Raw genomic sequence first — 17,846 nt, 5'->3', positions numbered from 1 at the left:
AATATTATCAACACTGCCTTCTAGAGCTGTGAAGACAATAATAAATTAGCTTGTATTATTTAACTTCAAAATCACTTCTCAAGAATAACAGTAATCCATAAAGGATAATACCATAATAAGGGCCAAACTTGCTCATCTATTGCAAGCAACACCTACAAAATGCTGGTGGAACACAGCAGGCCAGGCAGCATCTATAGGAAGAAGCACTGTTGAAGATTCGGGCTGACACCCTTCGTCAGGACTAACTGAAAGGTGAGATACTAAGAGATTTGAAAGTAGTAAGGAGAGGGGGAAATACAAAATGATAGGAGAAGACCAGAGAGGGTGGGATGAGGCTAAGAGCTGGAAAGGTAATTGGCGAAAGTGATACAGAGCTGGAGAAGGGAAAGGATCATGGGACGGGAGGCCTCGGGAGAAAGAAAGGGGGAGGGGGGAACACCAGAGGGAGAAGGAGAACAGGCAGGGTGATGGGCAGAGAGAGAGAAAAAAACGAACAACTAAATATGTCAGGGATGGGGTAAGAGTGGGAGGAGGGGCATTAACAGAAGTTAGAGAAGTAAATGTTCATGCCATCAGGTTGGAGGCTACCCAGACGGTATATAAGGTGCTTTCTCTGGCGGACAGAGCGTAGGTGTCCACCAGAGAAAGCAGAATCTCCCAGTGACCACACATTTTAATTCCATATCCCATTCCCATTCTGATATGTCTATCCATGGCCTCCTCTACTGTCAAGATAAAGCCACATTTAGGTTGGAGGAACAACACCTTATATACCGTCTGGGTAGCCTCCAACCTGATGGCATGAACATTGACTTCTCCAACTTCTGTTAATGCCCCTCCTCCCCTTCTTACCCCATCCCTGATTTATTTATTTTTCCCCCCTCCCCTTTTTGTTCTCTCTCTGCTCTTCACTCTGCCTGTTCTCCATCTCCCTCTGATGCTCCCCTCCCCCTTTCTTTCTCCCTAGGCCTCCCATCCCATGATCCTCTCCCTTCTCTAGCTCGGTATCCTTTTTGCCAATCACCTTTCCAGCTCTTAGCTTCACCCAACCCCCTCCGGTCTTCTCCTATCATTTTGCATTTCCCCTCCCCCTCCTACTTTCAAATCTCTTACTATCTTTTCTTTCAGTTAACCCTGACGAAGGGTCTCGGCTTGAAACGTCATCAGTGCTTCTTCCTATAGATGCGGCCTGGCCTGCTGTGTTCCACCAGCATTTTGTGTGTGTTGCTTGAATTTCCAGCATCTGCATATTTCCTCGTGTTTGCTCATCTACTGTGTCATTTTTAACTGAGTCAGCTCTTGATTATTAAAGGCATTCAGTGAAAAATTTAAAATATCACTGCTGGTAAGAGTGAGAAATAAATTCTGTGCATAAAATGATACTTTATCATCTTGTTTAGGATTATGACCATAATGCCATTTACCACTATATCATTATTTGGTCCAGATTTCTTCCCATAAGTATTTACACTTAGTACTAAATGCTCAAATCTCTATTGTAATTAATTTCAGATATTCAACTGCATGTTCTTAATTGAATTTGAAAGGTTAAGCTCTCGGTGTCAATTAGTATGCTGATGATAAATTAATGCTCTTGAATGCTGATGAAACAAAACAACTTCTCTCCAAGAATCATAACATCAGAAAATGACAAGGTCTCACACAATTTTCAGAATAAAATCGGCAATGGACATTGGAATAAATGATTTGCTTGATCTCCTGGCCACACATGCTTTTTGAATGAAATGCAATAAAGAAAGTGTTTTTCTCTCTTTAACAGAAAGATGATTTACAGTTGTTTTATTGAAAATTCAATTACATTCCAAGGCAATAAGAGACAATATACCAGATTCTAACATTAATAGTTTAAAAATTCTTATCTGTGTTTTGTTTTCAATTCAATGCAAAAATCATTCCAGTAAGGTGATCGTTAAGTCCTACATGATTAAATTGACTTAATTCGGAATAGAGTGAACAAATGATTCTGCAGATGCTGGAAACCTTGATCAACACATACAAAAGGAACTCAGTGAGTCACGCTGCTTCACTGGCTGGGAATAAACAGCTGAAGTTTCGGGCCAAGAACTTTCATTAGGACTGATAAGAAATGGGGCAGAAACCACACTGTAAAGGTGTGGGGATGAGTACTGTAGTAAAAATATGGAATTTAAGACATTCAACAAAAAAAGATGTTGCAAAAATAGACAACACATGCCCACTGATACAAATTATTTTGTTCCAAAGTAGAAATTTTTCTTGGAGATGTAAATGAACTGTTCATATGTTCCATTAATATCTCTGAAAACCGCTCAGGCTCTCTGAACAAAAATGCTACAATATTGCTTTTTCTTTTCCATGATCCAAACTGTCCCTTGTCTGCATTTCCCAAAGGAACACCAGAAGATAATTGACAAGACAAATAGATTGGGGGAGGAAGAGAGATTTTAAAAAACTTAGCTGTTACAATCTGCAATGCATCCGTAAGAGTATGGAGACAGCAGATTTAGAGTGAGAAACAGGCCTTTTGGCCCATCTAGTCCAGGGTGGAACTATTAAAACTGCTTGCTCCCAACAACCTGCACCAGGCCCATACCCCTCCATATCCCTGTCATCCACGTACCCATCGAAACTTCTCTTGAATGCTGAAATTGAGCTCCCATGCAGCAGTTATGCTGGCAGCTCATTCCACACTCTCACAGCTCTCTGAGAAACGATATTTCCCCTTATGTCTACCTTAAAATTTTCACCTTTCACCCTAAACTTATGACCTCTGGTTGTAGTCCCACCCAACCTAAGTGGAAAAAGTCTGCTTGCATTTACCCATTCCAAATCCATAATTTTGTATCCTTTTAGAGCACCTCCCCAAAGAGAACTGGGTGTATTTGGACACCGTAGGAAAGAGTCCAATCGCCTTTTTAAAAGCGACAACAGCATCATGCCGTTTTCTTTTCTGCCCTATATGAATCTAAGTGAGCAACTTATTTTGCAGTAATACTGTACCACCAAACAAATAAACAATGACTACAAAATATCTATTTATTATTTGGTAAATGTGAAAAAATGTCAATCCTGAATATGAAAATACAGAATTAGAAACAATTGTGAGCTAATGGAAAGGGCATAATGAACTAATCGTGAAGTTGAGATGCATTGTAAAAGTTAATAAGATCAAAACTACAAAATGTTCAATACTATATTTCTATCTGATAGTCACAGATAACAATTCAATTTGTAAAAATCTGCAACCACAATACCAATTTTGATTACCATATGAGTACTCACATTCTACATTAAAATAGGCTCACTATTCCTCCATTTCTGATCAATTAACATTAAAAGCCCAGAAAACATGGACCTACACCCTGGAACAAGTACCCACAAGTCTGTTGAGTTGCTGTGGTGTCACAACAACCTCACACACAATATCAGTGTCACACCATGGGTTTTGGTGAGGGTTGCGTGCCCTTATGAAGGTGTGGATTTTAAAAATCAGACAGTTGGCCACAATAGAATCAATCAACATCTAACGATGGGGGGGAGGGGGAAGAGAAAGGGTGGAGAGAGGGTAAAAATTTTTAATTACTTATGGCAGACCTGCTCTGTCACAATCAGCAAGTCCAAGGACATGAATGTGGACTTCAGAAAAGTGAAGGCAGGAGAGCATACACCAATCTTTATTGAGGGGTCAACAGTAGAAACAGTGAGCAGCTTTGATTTTCTGGGTGGCAACATCTGAAAGGATCTATTCGAGGCCCACACATCAATACAATGAAGAAGGAAGTTTGAGGAGATTTTGCATATTAAAGACTCCTGAAATTTTTTTATAGATGCACAGTTAGCAATCTGACTGAATGCATTGTGGCCTGGTACGGAAGCTCCAATGCAAAAGATCGTAGGATGCTGCAGAGGGTTGTAGACTCAGCCAGCTCCATCATGAGCACAACCAAGGACATCTTGGACATCTTCAAGAGGCAGGGCCTCAAGGCAGCTGCATCCATCACACAAGAATCTCACCATCTGGATATGCCCTCTTCTCTTTACTACTATCAAGGAGATGGTAGAAGAGTCTGAAAACCTACACTTGACGATTTAGGAGCAGTTGCTCTCCGTCCAACATCAGATTTCTGAATGATTCATGAGCACCACCTCATTCCTTTTGGTCTCTCGTACTATTTAGATTTGTAATTTATAGCTTGATTTCTTGGCACTACACCGCAGTTGCAAAATAACGAATTTCATGTCATACGTCAGTGACAAGAATTCTGAACCTGCTCTTGCAAAGGATCAAACGCTGCAATGCACAATAAGGTGCATTATCAGCAATAAGAATAATCATACCACACCATTCATTCATCTCAGCTTAAGCTTTCTGGGTTTACAGTTCTCAAGCAGTGCATACTGTTTATATTAGATAGTACTGTATCTTCAGCACTTCCAGATCTTGTCCGATTCACCATCCAGAGTTGGTCTAAAGGTTCCTCTCAGCCTTATCACCTCTCATCTTTCCTCTGGCTTGCCCATTTGCTCTCCTCACTGTAATCGCCTTCCCTGGCTCCGTAATTCCATTCAATGACTGGAATTTTTCCACAGTGCTCAGCTCACAACTTTTTCACCAAGAGAACCACTCAGGGGTTATGGGGAGTTAGAGGTCAGGGGCAATAAATGAGGAGACTGACAGGAGTTTGAGTCCTGGTCAGAATGCTCCACGGTTGAACATCAGCAATCATGGGAGTCCAACTTGAGGAGACCAGCGATCTCCAAGTCAGCGAGGGCCCAGTCCTGGCTCAAAACTCTAATGGATGGTGATACCTGGACATGAGCTGGTGAACATCCCACACCCCAGGTCACTGGACTGAAGGTCTGTGTTAGTCTCGAGATCAAGGCCCACAGGGCAAATGAGGTCCAAGCAAGTCTGGACGTTGAGGGCCGAAAATCATAACTGTGATCAGCAAGTCTTGAGGCCGATACCCAATCACTGACTAAGTTCAGAGGGCAAAGCCAAACTTTGAAGTGCAGAACACAGCAAATCTGGAGTTAGAAGGTTGAAGATTGAAGATTAAAGGTAAAGGCCCAAAGATACCACAAGGGCCAGGTCACCAAGATCAGAGACTTGAAACGTCAAACCAATGAGCTGTGAGTCCCGCAGCAAAGTCAAAGTTGGCAGTTGATATCTGCGAGTCTAACAGTCTGGTGGCAAGGACTGCAGGCCGGAGGTTGCCTGTCCAGGGGTTGCAGGCCTGCCTGTGTGTATGAAGGGGTGGGTGGAGGGAGCTGGGAAAGCAGCTAATTTGCGGTTGTTGCTGTTGCTTGTGTTCTTCTGCTGAACAGTGTGGTCATGTGTGGCACAACTTGCAGGCTGCCCCCAACACCTCTTTGGGTGACACGTAACACAAATAACACAATTAACTGCACATTGCAATGTTCAGGTCATAAGTAAATCTAATTCTAAATCAACAAGTTAATTCAGTTCAGTGTTATAGTTCCAAGCAAGCATGTTATTTTGCGTGATCCCAGCACACGATGATTTGTACATCAGTCTCCACGTTCAAGCAATTTCATATTTGTTTCATGCAACTTAAATAAAACAAAAGTTACTTCATACAGATGCAATGTGGCAAAATGAAGTATACTTTACAATTATTTGGGGCAATTGAGGAAACTTGGAGAAAAAAAAACACTTCAAGCACAAAACTTTAGCTATCCACAGTTCAGAGTCACCAACAACATTGATCAAGTTCTCTGTTAATTTTTAGTTTTTTTCTCAAGTCATGCAAATCATGCAATTCAATTGCTTTTAAGAAACTCTGTAAACCTTGTTCAGGGAAATTCTCCAAAATAACATTTTTACACTTCATGGAGCAGCATTTCACATTTTTAAAAAATCTATAGTTACTTTGGCCAAACTGCCAGAGACAAAAAAATCATGGCAAGATCACACCTTATTATAAGTTTGGAATAAACCAAGCAGCTTGTGAAGAGGGGGAGGTAGCACAAGTTTCCATCCACCAGAATTTTCTGAAAAATTGGCTCCACAACTGCCCAAATGCCACAAATTTAACATCTTGATGTGGATGAGTGTGTTTTTGAGAACATACCGGATATACCCAAACCTACAGCCACAGGTAAACCAAGAGACTTGTAGTCCACTGAGGGCTCGATCTGTGGAATTCAAGACCGATTCAGAACTATAGTTTTGTGTAGTTTTCTGTTATTTCATGTAGCACCATGGTCCTGGAGGAATGTTGTTTCATTTTCACTGTGCAGTTATGGTCAAAATGACAATAAAAGATGACAATAAAAGCGACTTGACTTGACTACAACTCCTGGTATGTCCAACAGTGGGCTATTTCAAGAACAAAAATAAAACAATTCCAGTTGTGGTTAGAGGCAGAATTGAATGCACATGATCTCTGGCAGGGCTTGTAAGCCATTACCTCCTACAAAGCGAAACCTTATATCATGAAAGACTATGAAGTTTCACTCCCAGATGAGCTCAGTGCCTTTTTAGTAAATTTTGAAAGGGAGAATAAAACTACAGCTGCGTGAATCTCTACAGCATCTGGTGACCCTGTTAATCTTTGTCTCAGAACCCAACGTCAGAACATCTTTCAAGAGGGTGAACCCTTACAATGCATCGGGCCCTGTTTGTGTACCTGGCAGGGCTCTGAAACGCCTGTGCTAAATAACCGGCGGGAAGGTTCAAGGACATCTTCAATTTGTCACTGCTACAGTTGGAGGTTTTGAGCTGCTTCAGAGTGGTAACAATCATCCCAGTGCCCAAGAAGACCAGTGTGAGCTGCCTCGATGACCATCACTCAGTGGGACTCACATCAACTGTTAAGTGCTTTGAGATGTTGGTCACGGCTAGAATCAACTCCTGCCTAAGCAAGGACCTGGACCTGCTGCAATCTGCCCATCACAATAGGTCTACAGTGGATGGAATCTCACTGGCTCTCCACATGGTCTTCCATCACCCGTGTCAGGCAGTTGTTTACTGATTAAAACCCAGCATTCCACACAATCATTTCTCAGCACAAATCAAAAAGCTCCATACCTTAGCCTCTGTATTTCCTTCTGCGACTGGATCCCAGACTTCCTCACTGGGAGACCATTGTCCGTGCAGATTGGAAATAACACCTCCTTGCCATTGACAATCAACACCAGCGCACCTCAAGGATGCGTGTTTAACCTACTGCTCTACTCTCTCTATACATAAAACTGTATCCTAGGCACAGCTAAATCTATAAATTTGGCAACAACACAGCTACTGTTGGCAGGATTTCAGATGGATGACGAGGAGGCATACTGGAACAAGATATATCAGCTGTTGAGTGGTGTCACAAGAATCATCTTACCCTCAACCAAGGAACTGATTATGAACTTCAGGAAGGGTAAGTCAAGGGAACACACACAGCTCCTCACTGAGCAATCAGCAGAGGGAAGTTAAGTTCCTGTGTGTCAACATCTGTGAAGTTCTACCCTGGGCCTAACATATCGATGCAATTACAAAGAAGACACAACAGCAGCTATATTTCATTAGGAGTTTGAGGAGAATTGGCATGACACCAAAGACACTCACAAATTTCTATGTGGAGATAATTCTAACTGGTTGCATCACCATCTGGTATGGAGGGGCCACTACACTGGATCAGAAAAAGCTGCAGAAAGTTGTAAATTCAGCCAGCTCCTTCATGGGCACCAGCCTCCCCAACATTAAGGACAACTTCAAAACGCGCTAACTCAAAAAGGTGGCATCCATCTTTATGGACTCCCATTATCCAGGACATGCCATCTTCACATTACTACCGTCAAGGAGGAAGTACAGAAGCCTGAAGACACACATTCAATGTTTCAGGAACAGCTTCTACACCTCAACCACAAGATTTCTAAACAGACAATGAACCCAGGAACAATACCTCATCATTTTTGCACTACTTATGGAATTTAATTATTTTATATATAAACTTCTTATTGTAACATAGTTTTTTAAAATTATGTATTACATTGTACTGGTGCCAGAAAACAAATTTCAAGACATGCGCCAGTGATACTAAACCTGGTTCTGACCTTCTCCAATGTGTATTAAGAAATTACTGGATCTGTGCTCTTTATACATGTGGATTTCACATTGAAGTCTATGAACTTGTTACAATATGAACCCTGTTAATTATGTGATTTGTAGTCTGATTTATTATTCAATCTCAGATTTAGATATGAAAGAATGGAACTACAGTATTTTGCTCTCACATGTGGTAAATTGATCCTGCTTCTTTTATCACATGAAATGCAGTTAGTAATGAAATAATAATCAGAAATTCAAGGTTGTGTCCTACACAAGCAAAAAGAAACAATATTCAGATGCATTTACAGGCATGCAGCCTACTGGGATATTTTATTGCCTAAAGTTGTGTCTCTTACACAACTATTGCACTTAATTACATCTTTCAGATAAAATCTAAACATTGTTTGAAATTTTTGTAGTAACCTGTGAAAAAGTATGTTCAAGCCACATACTGCAAAGAGTAGGGCACCACCCTCGTCACACCCTTGGGTTGGGTACACATTTCTCCTTGTCTGCTCAGCTCTTCCACATGAGAGCTCTTGTTCTAACTTGTTTCATTTTTGCTCATCTCCTACTCCATACCACCCAGCTACTGTTTAAATTAATTACTCAAAGTTAACTTTAAAGTTTAACTGAACAAATAAAACTGCAGAGGACAACTGACAACTTTAAAATGGGGAGGGGGTCTCTGAAAGGAGCCGGTGGGTATCTTTGGAGGAGGAGTGAATTGGGAAATTGTGGAAGAAGGGTTAGGGGTTATTGGAGGGGATCGGAAATTTTCGGAGGAAGAAAAATGTAGTGGAGAATGGTGAATTGACGAGGTGTGACGGATATACAGTACTGGAGTGGGGAGCGGGATGGGCATAGGGTTATTAAGGGTTGAGGAAGTTGTTAGGTTTGGACACGGTGGTCAGACTTGGTCCACTGTTGTGACCACTACCCAGGAGCCGTCAACCCGAACAATTGGTGTCCACTCTCACCCGTGCCCCACCCTCAAATGCTGCATGTCCAGTACCCTGCCCAGCGCTGCCCAGCCCAAAAGCACTCTGGCCCCGCTCCCTCTAACGCTGCCACGATCAGCTTGCACCAAGTGCTGCCTACCCCGGCCTAGCCCCATTCCCTCTTAAGCTGCCGTGACCGGTGTTCTGAAGCCGACCTCCGGACCACCGCAGCACCCCTATAGCCCAGCCGGATCCCGCTCCCTCTAACGAAGACGAGACGGGTACCCTGGCGGCGGCAGACCGGACCACCGGCGTCCGACCCCGGCCCCCCACCCCCTGCACCCACCTGACGTACGGGCTGGCGGCTGCCAGCAGGTTCTTCTGCACCGGAATCTGCTCCCCTTCCACCACCAGCACGGCGTCACAGAACAGCGGCTCCTCCCGGAATGAGCTGAGGCTCTTCAGCAGCTTATTGGCGTGTTGTGGGTCCGCCACCACCGACACCGAGCCGTTCGGCTCCGCCGTCATCCTCTCACTGAATCGTCGTTCGCCCGACCGTCATCACCGAGCGACAGAGTACGGCGCCCGGCACCAGTCAAACCGGCTCATTACCAATGGCGTTGCCCTCGACCATTCTGATACATAGACAGAGAGGAGGAGAAACCGCCTGTGTAAACCTGCCCCTTTCGGTCACCCCTCTGCGCCGGCCTCACTCTCTCCGCCTAGACTTTCCATAGACGTCTGTGTTTCAGTTCCAGCGATCTACATTCTTGTCTTAACATTGTCAGCAATGCCCACTTCAATGGCTGTGAAGTCCTATAATAGTTCGCTGGATTTTCTATGAAGTAACCAACTCATTGCTCTCCAAAGTATATGGTTCCACAGTCCCAAATTCCACCAGTATAATCTTCCTTTGCTGTTTCTGGGGGGGGGGGGGGATCGACATTCCTTTGGTTGAAGTTTTACTACACTGTCTTTCACAATGGTATGCTCCATCTAATCAGGGCTTCTATGGTGTCGTCTTTATGTAGGTAAGTACCTCAGATATCTTTAGCGGTGGGCGTGATGCTGTGGAGAACACGCCGAATTAATAACTTCATGCTCTCAACTATTCCTCATTTTCATTTTCTGTTCCACCATTCCCTCTACCACAACTACAAATTATCATAGACCATAAGATAAAGGACAGAATTAGGCCATTCAGCCCATCGAGTCTGCTTCACCTTTTCATCATGGCTGATGCCAGATCCCATTCAACCCCATACACCTGCCCTCTCACCACATCCTTTGATGCCCTGACCAATAAGGAAACTATCAACTTTGCTTTGAATGCACCCACGGACTTGGCCTTCACTGCAGTCTGTGGTAGAGCATTTCACAATTTGACCGCTCTTTGGCTAAAACAAAAGTCCTTTCTTTATATTCAACCACTCTGTTTGCAATGCTCCTTCAACAACCTTTCTACGTAGGCAAAAGGAGCTGCATCTTATTATTCAACCTCATTCATGATACACAGCAGAAGCTGCTTTCTCTCAGCCTATACTCCCTCACTCAAGACAATGATCTGCATGGATTTTATTTATTGCAGTGGCTTTTTCTAAAAAAAAAATGAAGATTGTACAAATGCAAGCTATCTGTTCCTCAAGCTCCATGTATTGATTGATGTTTGACCCCCCACAACCTCCCTCTGCCTATTATTTTTTCACTCAACATCAGACCACCTTTCACTTTCCAGCCTCTCCCTTGCCCCTCCCCCACTCCTTTTTTACTGATGTGGTGAACTACGTGTGCCTGTCTGGACATGCCCCCTGCTGACTGCTCCTGTGGCTCCTCCCACAGACCCCTGTATAAAGGCGATCTGAGGCCTATGCTCGGCCTCAGTCTCCAGGACGTAGTATGATGGTCACTCACTTCTGGTTCCTTCTTCCAGTCAATAAAAGCCGATATCTCGCCTTACGTCTCAGAGTGAGTTATTGATGGTGCATCAATTTTATTGACTGGAAGAAAGAACCACCCTACCAGTTTGGCTGACGTCCCTGGGGCCAGTGCTGCTCTGGAAACGTGAGGAGCAATAAATACTCCCCGCTAGTCGAGAGGGTTCACCTTCTACATGCGAACCCCCAGTATGCCTACGTGGTCTTACCTGATGGGTGGGAGGACATGGTCTCCATCCGCGACCTGGCACCCGCAGGTGCAGCAGACCACTACCCTGAAGACTCTCTGGTAACTCTGAACCCTGCACCTGAGGTGACACCGTGCTCACCAGGCCCTACACAGACTCCTCACGACACTTATAGCTCACCAGGCCCTACACAGACTCCTCACGACACTTATATACCGGGTGTTTCGTACACATTTATACCAGGCGCCTCGCACATGCGTGAGGGATCACTGGCGCCTAGTGGGCTGGAACAAGCACAACCTCCGTCCCCTGTGCAATCACCAATGTCGCCGGCATCCGTGCAATCACAGCCGGTGCTACGTAGATCGCAGCGACAGATTCGACCACCTGATAGACTTGACTTGTAAGAAACTTCGCCACATGGGGACTCTTTTAAACAAAGGGGGGGTGAATGTGGTGAACTACGTGTGCCTGTCTGGACACACCCCCTGCTGACTGCTCCTGTGGCTCCTCCCACAGACCCCTGTATAAAGGCGATCTGAGGCCTGTGCTCGGCCTCAGTCTCCAGGACGTAGTATGATGGTCACTCACTTCTAGTTCCTTCTTCCAGTCAATAAAAGCCGATATCTTGCTTTACGTCTCAGAGTGAGTTATTGATGGTGCATCAACTGGGTTACCTTCCCTCTCCTCTATCAGTCCTGAGACAAGCTCTTAGCCCAAAATGGCAACTATTTCTTCCTTCCCCAGCTGCTGCTTGACCCACTGAGTTCTGAGATCTTCTGATTGTCTGCCACTTTGATTTCCCCATCCTGCTCCCAGTCTGACTATCAGCTGATGGCCTCTTGTTATAATGAGATCCAAATGACGCTTAAGGAGAAATGCCTCATCGTCTGTCTGGGCATGTTGCTACTTTCAAGACAGTATCAGATTCCCTAAATTTAGATGACTAATTCTTTCTTTCTGCAACAGAACTGGTAAATTTTTTTCAGGCATTCATCAGTGTTTTGGATTTTTTTTCTCTTGTACTAGTGAAGCCCAGGCAAGCTTGACCTGACCCAGTCCTGTGGTCAGCAACACACTACAGAAAAATGAAGCCGAACGTGCTTCCAAATGCCACGTTAATCTATCTGATCTTGCTCGCCCTATCAGAGGTATTACCTGGGTTCTTTCTGTCCTCTCATATCCCCCTCTCTGCTATTGAAACATCACTTGTTTTCTCCATTCCCTGGTTCTAATGAATGCCATTAATATAAATTCACTTTCTCTTTCCACAGATGCCACCTGACCCACTGGTCATTTCCAGTAAATTTCTGTCATGTGTGTAACTTTCCCCAGGCCTATGGCCTACTCTTCCTGACGCAGGTATGGAAATACTTTGGGAGTAGCCTCAGCAATTAAATGCCTCACACTTTGTGGTTTAGTGCATCTACCAATTTTTTAAAATTATCTGTTAACATTATTGTGCAAATATAATTTTATGTGCTGTATGTGATACTGTATATCTACTGTGTTTTACACCTTGGTCCCAGCGGTATACTGTTTCATCCAGTTGTATAGATTTGAATGACAATAAACTTGAACTTGTTTAATTCAAACTGTAACCACCACGATCCTGCCTCACTAATCCATGGCAAAAAAAATGCCTTGGAGTGTCAGGTGAGGACTTGTTCACCCAGGATACCCAGCCCTTGACCTGTTTTTGTGGCCGTAGAGTCACAGGAGACTCCAGACGCAGGGATCTGGAACAACACACAAAATGCTGGAAGAACACAGTGGATCAATCAACATAACACAGGGACAGGCCCTTCTCCACAATGTTGTGCTGAACTAATTAAGCTAATGATGCCTAATTACACTAAAGCTTTCCGCCCGTACATGGTCCATATCCTCCAGTCTCTGAATATTTGTGTATCTAAGACCCTCTTTAATTGTTTCTGACTCCAGGACACCCCGGCAGTGCATTCCTGGCACCCAACACTCAGTAAAAATTGCTATCCTGCACACCTTGTTTGAACTTACCATAAATGCGTAGCCTCTAGTATTAAGCACTAAAACCCTACAAACAAAAGCACCCGTTTGTTCACTTCCCTCTGTAGACGCTGCCTGACCCGCTGAGTTCCTCCTTCATCTTGTGTGTTGTAATGGTATTTGTGGAGCTCATCCGTAAAACTGTTTCTCTCCCCACTTTGCAGCTCTCTTTGATTTGATTAATTCTTCAATGTGATGCCTGATCTTTATGCAAAAGATTTGACGCTCAAAGTCAAGTTGCTGTCGTACGCACAGGTACATGTATGCACAGCTACGATAATCAAATGTACACAAATAATCACGAGTATGCAAAGTGGTCTTGTCACACTCTTGTTCTTCTGACTGAAACAATTAATGATTAAGTGCTGAAGTTCTGAGCCTCAACCATCAGCTCCTAAACCAGAGGGGATAACTTCACTCAACCTCACTTCATCATTGAAACGTTCCCACAATCTATGGACTCACTTTCAAGGCCACTTCAGCTATTTCTCAATATCTATTCATATTTATTTATCATTATTATTTATTTTTTGGATTTGCACAGGATGTGCCTTGCACACTGCTTGAACATCCATGTTGGTGCGGACTTTCGTTGATTCTAGTCTAGTTATTCTATTATGGATTTGAGTATGCCCACAAGAAAATGAATCTCAGGGTTGTATACGGTGACATATATGTACTTTGATAATAAATTTACTTCAAAATTTACATTGAACTTACCGGGAGAGTACTCTGCCATGATCCTGACCAGTTCACGTATCACCAAAGGCAGATTTTAAGCAAGCATTTAATGTATTGAGTGTCGTGATTAACAAACAAGAAACACCCTACTACGATGCCTTTCAGATTCTTGCCGGGGATTTTGACTGCTGCTATACTACCGTAAGGACTGCTCCATCCTTAGACTTGTCCTGCTTGGTGGCGGAATAATATCAGCGCCGGACTCCGGAGCGAAGGTTCCAATGTTCGAATCCAAGATGGGTTGAACGTCGAGCTAGCAACTCGGCCTCGTAAAAACAAGAATAGCTTGCTATAGAAACATCGTCATGATGGTGCCCTGATAACGCCACTCCCGAGTTAAGGATGGAAGTCTTTTTCTCTTCCAACCTTAGACTGCATTTCCGGAAATCTGATTACCTGGCTGCCCTCCTCTTACCTACGGTACTTACAGGCAGAGGCTAAAGGTCAAGAAAGGTGGTTTCAGGAAGCAGAGGGGCAGCTAACGAACTGCTTCGAATTGGTGGATTCTCCAGAGGATCTGAATGAATATGCTATGGTTTTTCTGAACTTTATAAAGACACTCATGGATAAATGTGTCCCCACAAGATCATTCAAAGTCTTCCTCAACCAGAAGTGCTGGATGAATCAAAAGACTCACAATCGACTGAGGGCTACATCAGTGGTATTCACATCCAGCAACCAAGGAAAGTACCAGAGTTCCAGGTATGACTTCCAGAAAGCTATCTCACTTGCAAAGTGGATATCCCAGACCAAACCTGAATCACCAAAGGATGCTCGACAGCTGTGGCAGGTCTTGGATGCTGTCATCTTGCACAAAGTAAAGCCAAACAACATATGTGACAACAAGGTTTTGCCCCAGGTGAGCTCAGTGAGGTTTATGCTCGCTTCGACCGACTGAACGTGGAAATGCCTTCACAAATTACCACAGCCCCTGATGACCCTGTGATTTCAGTTTCTGAGGCCAACATGAGAGTATCCTTCAGGAGAATGAGCCTCCGGGAAGCATCTGGCCCAGGTGGTGTGTGTAGCTGAATACCAGAAATCTGTGTTGACCAACTGGCTGGAGTGTTTACTAACATCTTTTAACCTCCCGCTTTGGCGGTCTATGGTACCCACCTGCTTCAACCAGGCCTCAATTACACCAGTGCCTAAGAGAAACTTTGTAAACTGCTCAGTGATGATTGTCCAGTAGCACTTGCATCCACTGCGATGAAGTTATTGAGAGGTTGGTCACAAAACATATCAACTCCTGCCTGAGCAATGACTTGGACCACTCCAATCTGCCTACCGTCACAACAGATCAACAGCAAATGGTATTTCACTGGCTCTTCACTCAGTCCTGGAACATCTGGGCAGTGAAGATGCCTTTATTGATTACAGCTCTGCATTCAACACCATCATCCCCTCAAAACAAATTCATAAACTCCAGGATATCGACCTCGATACCTCTTTGTGCAATTGGATCCTCGATTTCATCGCTTGCAGACCACAATCAGTTCAGATTGGCAAAAACATCTCTACAGTCTCATGAACACAGGGGGCACCACTAGGTTGTGTGCATAGTTCCCCTTCTCTACTCACTTTATATTTATTACTGTGAGGCTAAGTACAGACTCCAGTGCCACCTTCAAGTTTGCTGACGACACCACGGTTATTGACTGAGTCAAAGGTGGTGACAAATCAGTATATGGAAGGGAGATTGAAAACTCCCTCTATATGCCACAACAACAACCTCTTACTCAACGTCAGCAAAACCGAAGAGCTGATAATTGACTACAGGAGGGGGAAACCAGAAGTTTATGAGCCAGTTTTCATCAGGGGATCCATATTGGAAAGGGTCAGTAACTTTAAATTAATTGGCATTTTCTTTTCAGAGGATCTGTCCTGGGACCAGCACGTTAATGCCATTACAGAGAAGGAACAGCAGAGCTTCTACTTTCTTAGAAGCTTGACCGGATTTGATATGTCACCTAAAACTTTTACAAAAGCCTGTAGATGCACAGTAGAGAATATCCCATCTGGTTGTATCATGGTATAGAATCACTAATGCCCACGATCAGAAAAGCCTATATTATGTAGTGGATATGCACAGTCCATCTTAGGAAAAGCCCTCCCCACAAATGAGCACATCAACAAGGAGCACTACACAAGAAAGCAGCATCCATCATCAAGGACCCCCACCATCCGTGCCACGCTCTCTTCTCGCAATTGCCAACAAGAAGGAGGCACAGGAGCTTTAGGTCCCATGCCACCAGTTCAGAGACAGTTATTACCTTTCAACCATCAGGCTCCTGAACTAGTGTGGATACCTTCACTTATCTCAGTTCTGAACTGATTCCATAAGCTATGGACTCAGTTTCAAGGACTATACAACTTATTTTCCGACACAACACACACTAAATGCTGGAGGAACTCAGCAGGTCAGGCGGCATCCAAGAAAATGAGCAAACAGTGAATGCTTCAGGCTGAGTCTTTTCTTCAGGACTGGAAAGGAAGGGGGAAGATGCCAGAATGAAAAGGTGGGGTGTGGGGAAGAAGGATAGCTAGAAGGTGATAGGTTTTAGCAAGGTGGATAGGACAGGTAAAGGGCTGGAGATGAAGGAATCTGATAGGAGAGGAGAGTGGACCGTAGGAGAAAGGGAAGGAGAAGAGGCACCGGGGGAGGTGATATGCAGGGAAGAAGAGAAAAGAGGACAGAGTGGGGAATAGAAGAGGGGAGGGGAAGGAAAATTTATTTTACTAGAAGGAAAAATCGATATTCATGCCATCAGTTGGGGCTACCCTGTTGGAATATAAAATGTCGCTCCTCCACCCTGAGGTGGCCTCATCGTGGCACAAGCGGAGGCTGTGGACGGACATGTCAGAAGAGGAATGGGAATTCGGATTAAAATGCTGAGCCACTGGGAAGTCCTGCTTTTGGTGGATGGATGAAGCGGGGTGCTCGGCGAAGTGGTCCCCCATTTTACGACGGGTTTCACCAGTTTAGAGGAGCACAGGATACAATAGGTGACACCAGCAGAATCGTAGATGAAGTGTTGTCTCACCTGGGAGGACTGGTTGTGGCCCTGACGGGATAAGTTCCAGAAGGAAGATCAGTGGGGAGGGACAAATGGACAATGTATCACAGAGGGAGCACTCTCTGAGAAATGCTGAGAATGGTGGTGGGGCAAGGTGGGGAGTTTGTGGTTAAAGATGTGTTTGGTCGTAGGATCCCTTTGGAGATGGTGGTTTATTATCCAAATGTGCTGAGTGCAGATGCTCATGGGGTGGTAGGTAAGGCCAGGAGAAACTCTGTCACCGTTCAATACGGTGGGAAGATCAGGTGAGCACGAATGTCTGGGAAGTGGAGGAGATGTAGGAGAGGGCAGCATTGTTCCCAGTATTATTATTTTGTGTTTTTTTTTGTATTTACACAATTTGTCTTTTATTTGCACAATGGGTATATGTTTTAGCTTCTGTGTAATTTTTCTTTGACTGTATGGTGTTTCTTTGTGTCTACTCTGTATACCCACAAGAAAATGAATCTCATGGTAGAATATACTGACATATATGTACTTTGATAATATATCTGGAACTTTGGTTAATAAACTTGCTTGCAGCAGCATCTCAAGAACGTAGCATTTAAGCAGCCTTCACAAGAAAATAAAAACACAATTTTTATTAAAAAATGTTAGAACAAAAACATTAATTTTAGTGCAAAGTGATCAGAGTGGTCATAGTGTTGCTAAACTGTAGTGGTGATTAGGATTTTGCTTGTTGGTTCAAGAAATGAAAGGTCGAGGGAGTAGCTGTTCTTACATTTGGTAGTGTGGAACTCCAAGCCTGATTGTAACTGAAAAGATGGAATGGGCCAGATGGTGACAATATTTGATGGTAGATGCTGCCTTCTTGAGGCAGAACTTTCTGTAAGTACTACTGGTGGTAGGGATGGCTGTGCCAATGATGCATTGGA

At 43.9% G+C, this 17,846-nt stretch overlaps 1 protein-coding gene and 1 long non-coding RNA gene across 4 annotated transcripts in view; one reads left to right on the top strand and one right to left on the bottom strand.

Annotated features, from left to right (window-relative positions):
• gan (gigaxonin) overlaps positions 1-9,636 on the bottom strand; it is a 115,186-nt gene extending 105,550 nt beyond the window's left edge. For both annotated transcript variants that reach the window (XM_059993140.1, XM_059993141.1), the window contains exon 1: positions 9,350-9,636. In XM_059993140.1, the coding sequence (XP_059849123.1) occupies positions 9,350-9,531 (182 nt within the window). In that variant the 5' untranslated portion in view covers positions 9,532-9,636. The remainder of the gene's footprint in view (positions 1-9,349) is intronic.
• A 167-nt stretch (positions 9,637-9,803) lies between these two features.
• LOC132406970 (uncharacterized) lies at positions 9,804-17,492 on the top strand. Of its 2 annotated transcripts, XR_009516321.1 has the most exons (4): positions 9,804-10,034; positions 12,155-12,276; positions 12,400-12,487; positions 14,000-17,492. It is a non-coding gene; the product is annotated as an uncharacterized LOC132406970 (long non-coding RNA). The 2 variants fall into 2 exon arrangements; XR_009516320.1 differs by lacking the exon at positions 12,155-12,276.
• Positions 17,493-17,846: the final 354 nt, after the last annotated feature.

This window comes from Hypanus sabinus, chromosome 17 (assembly GCF_030144855.1).
Source record: "Hypanus sabinus isolate sHypSab1 chromosome 17, sHypSab1.hap1, whole genome shotgun sequence".
NCBI classification, from domain to species: Eukaryota; Metazoa; Chordata; class Chondrichthyes; order Myliobatiformes; family Dasyatidae; genus Hypanus; species Hypanus sabinus.
The sequence above is the reverse complement of the archived record's forward strand: the minus strand, read 5'-3'. Positions and strand labels throughout refer to the sequence as shown.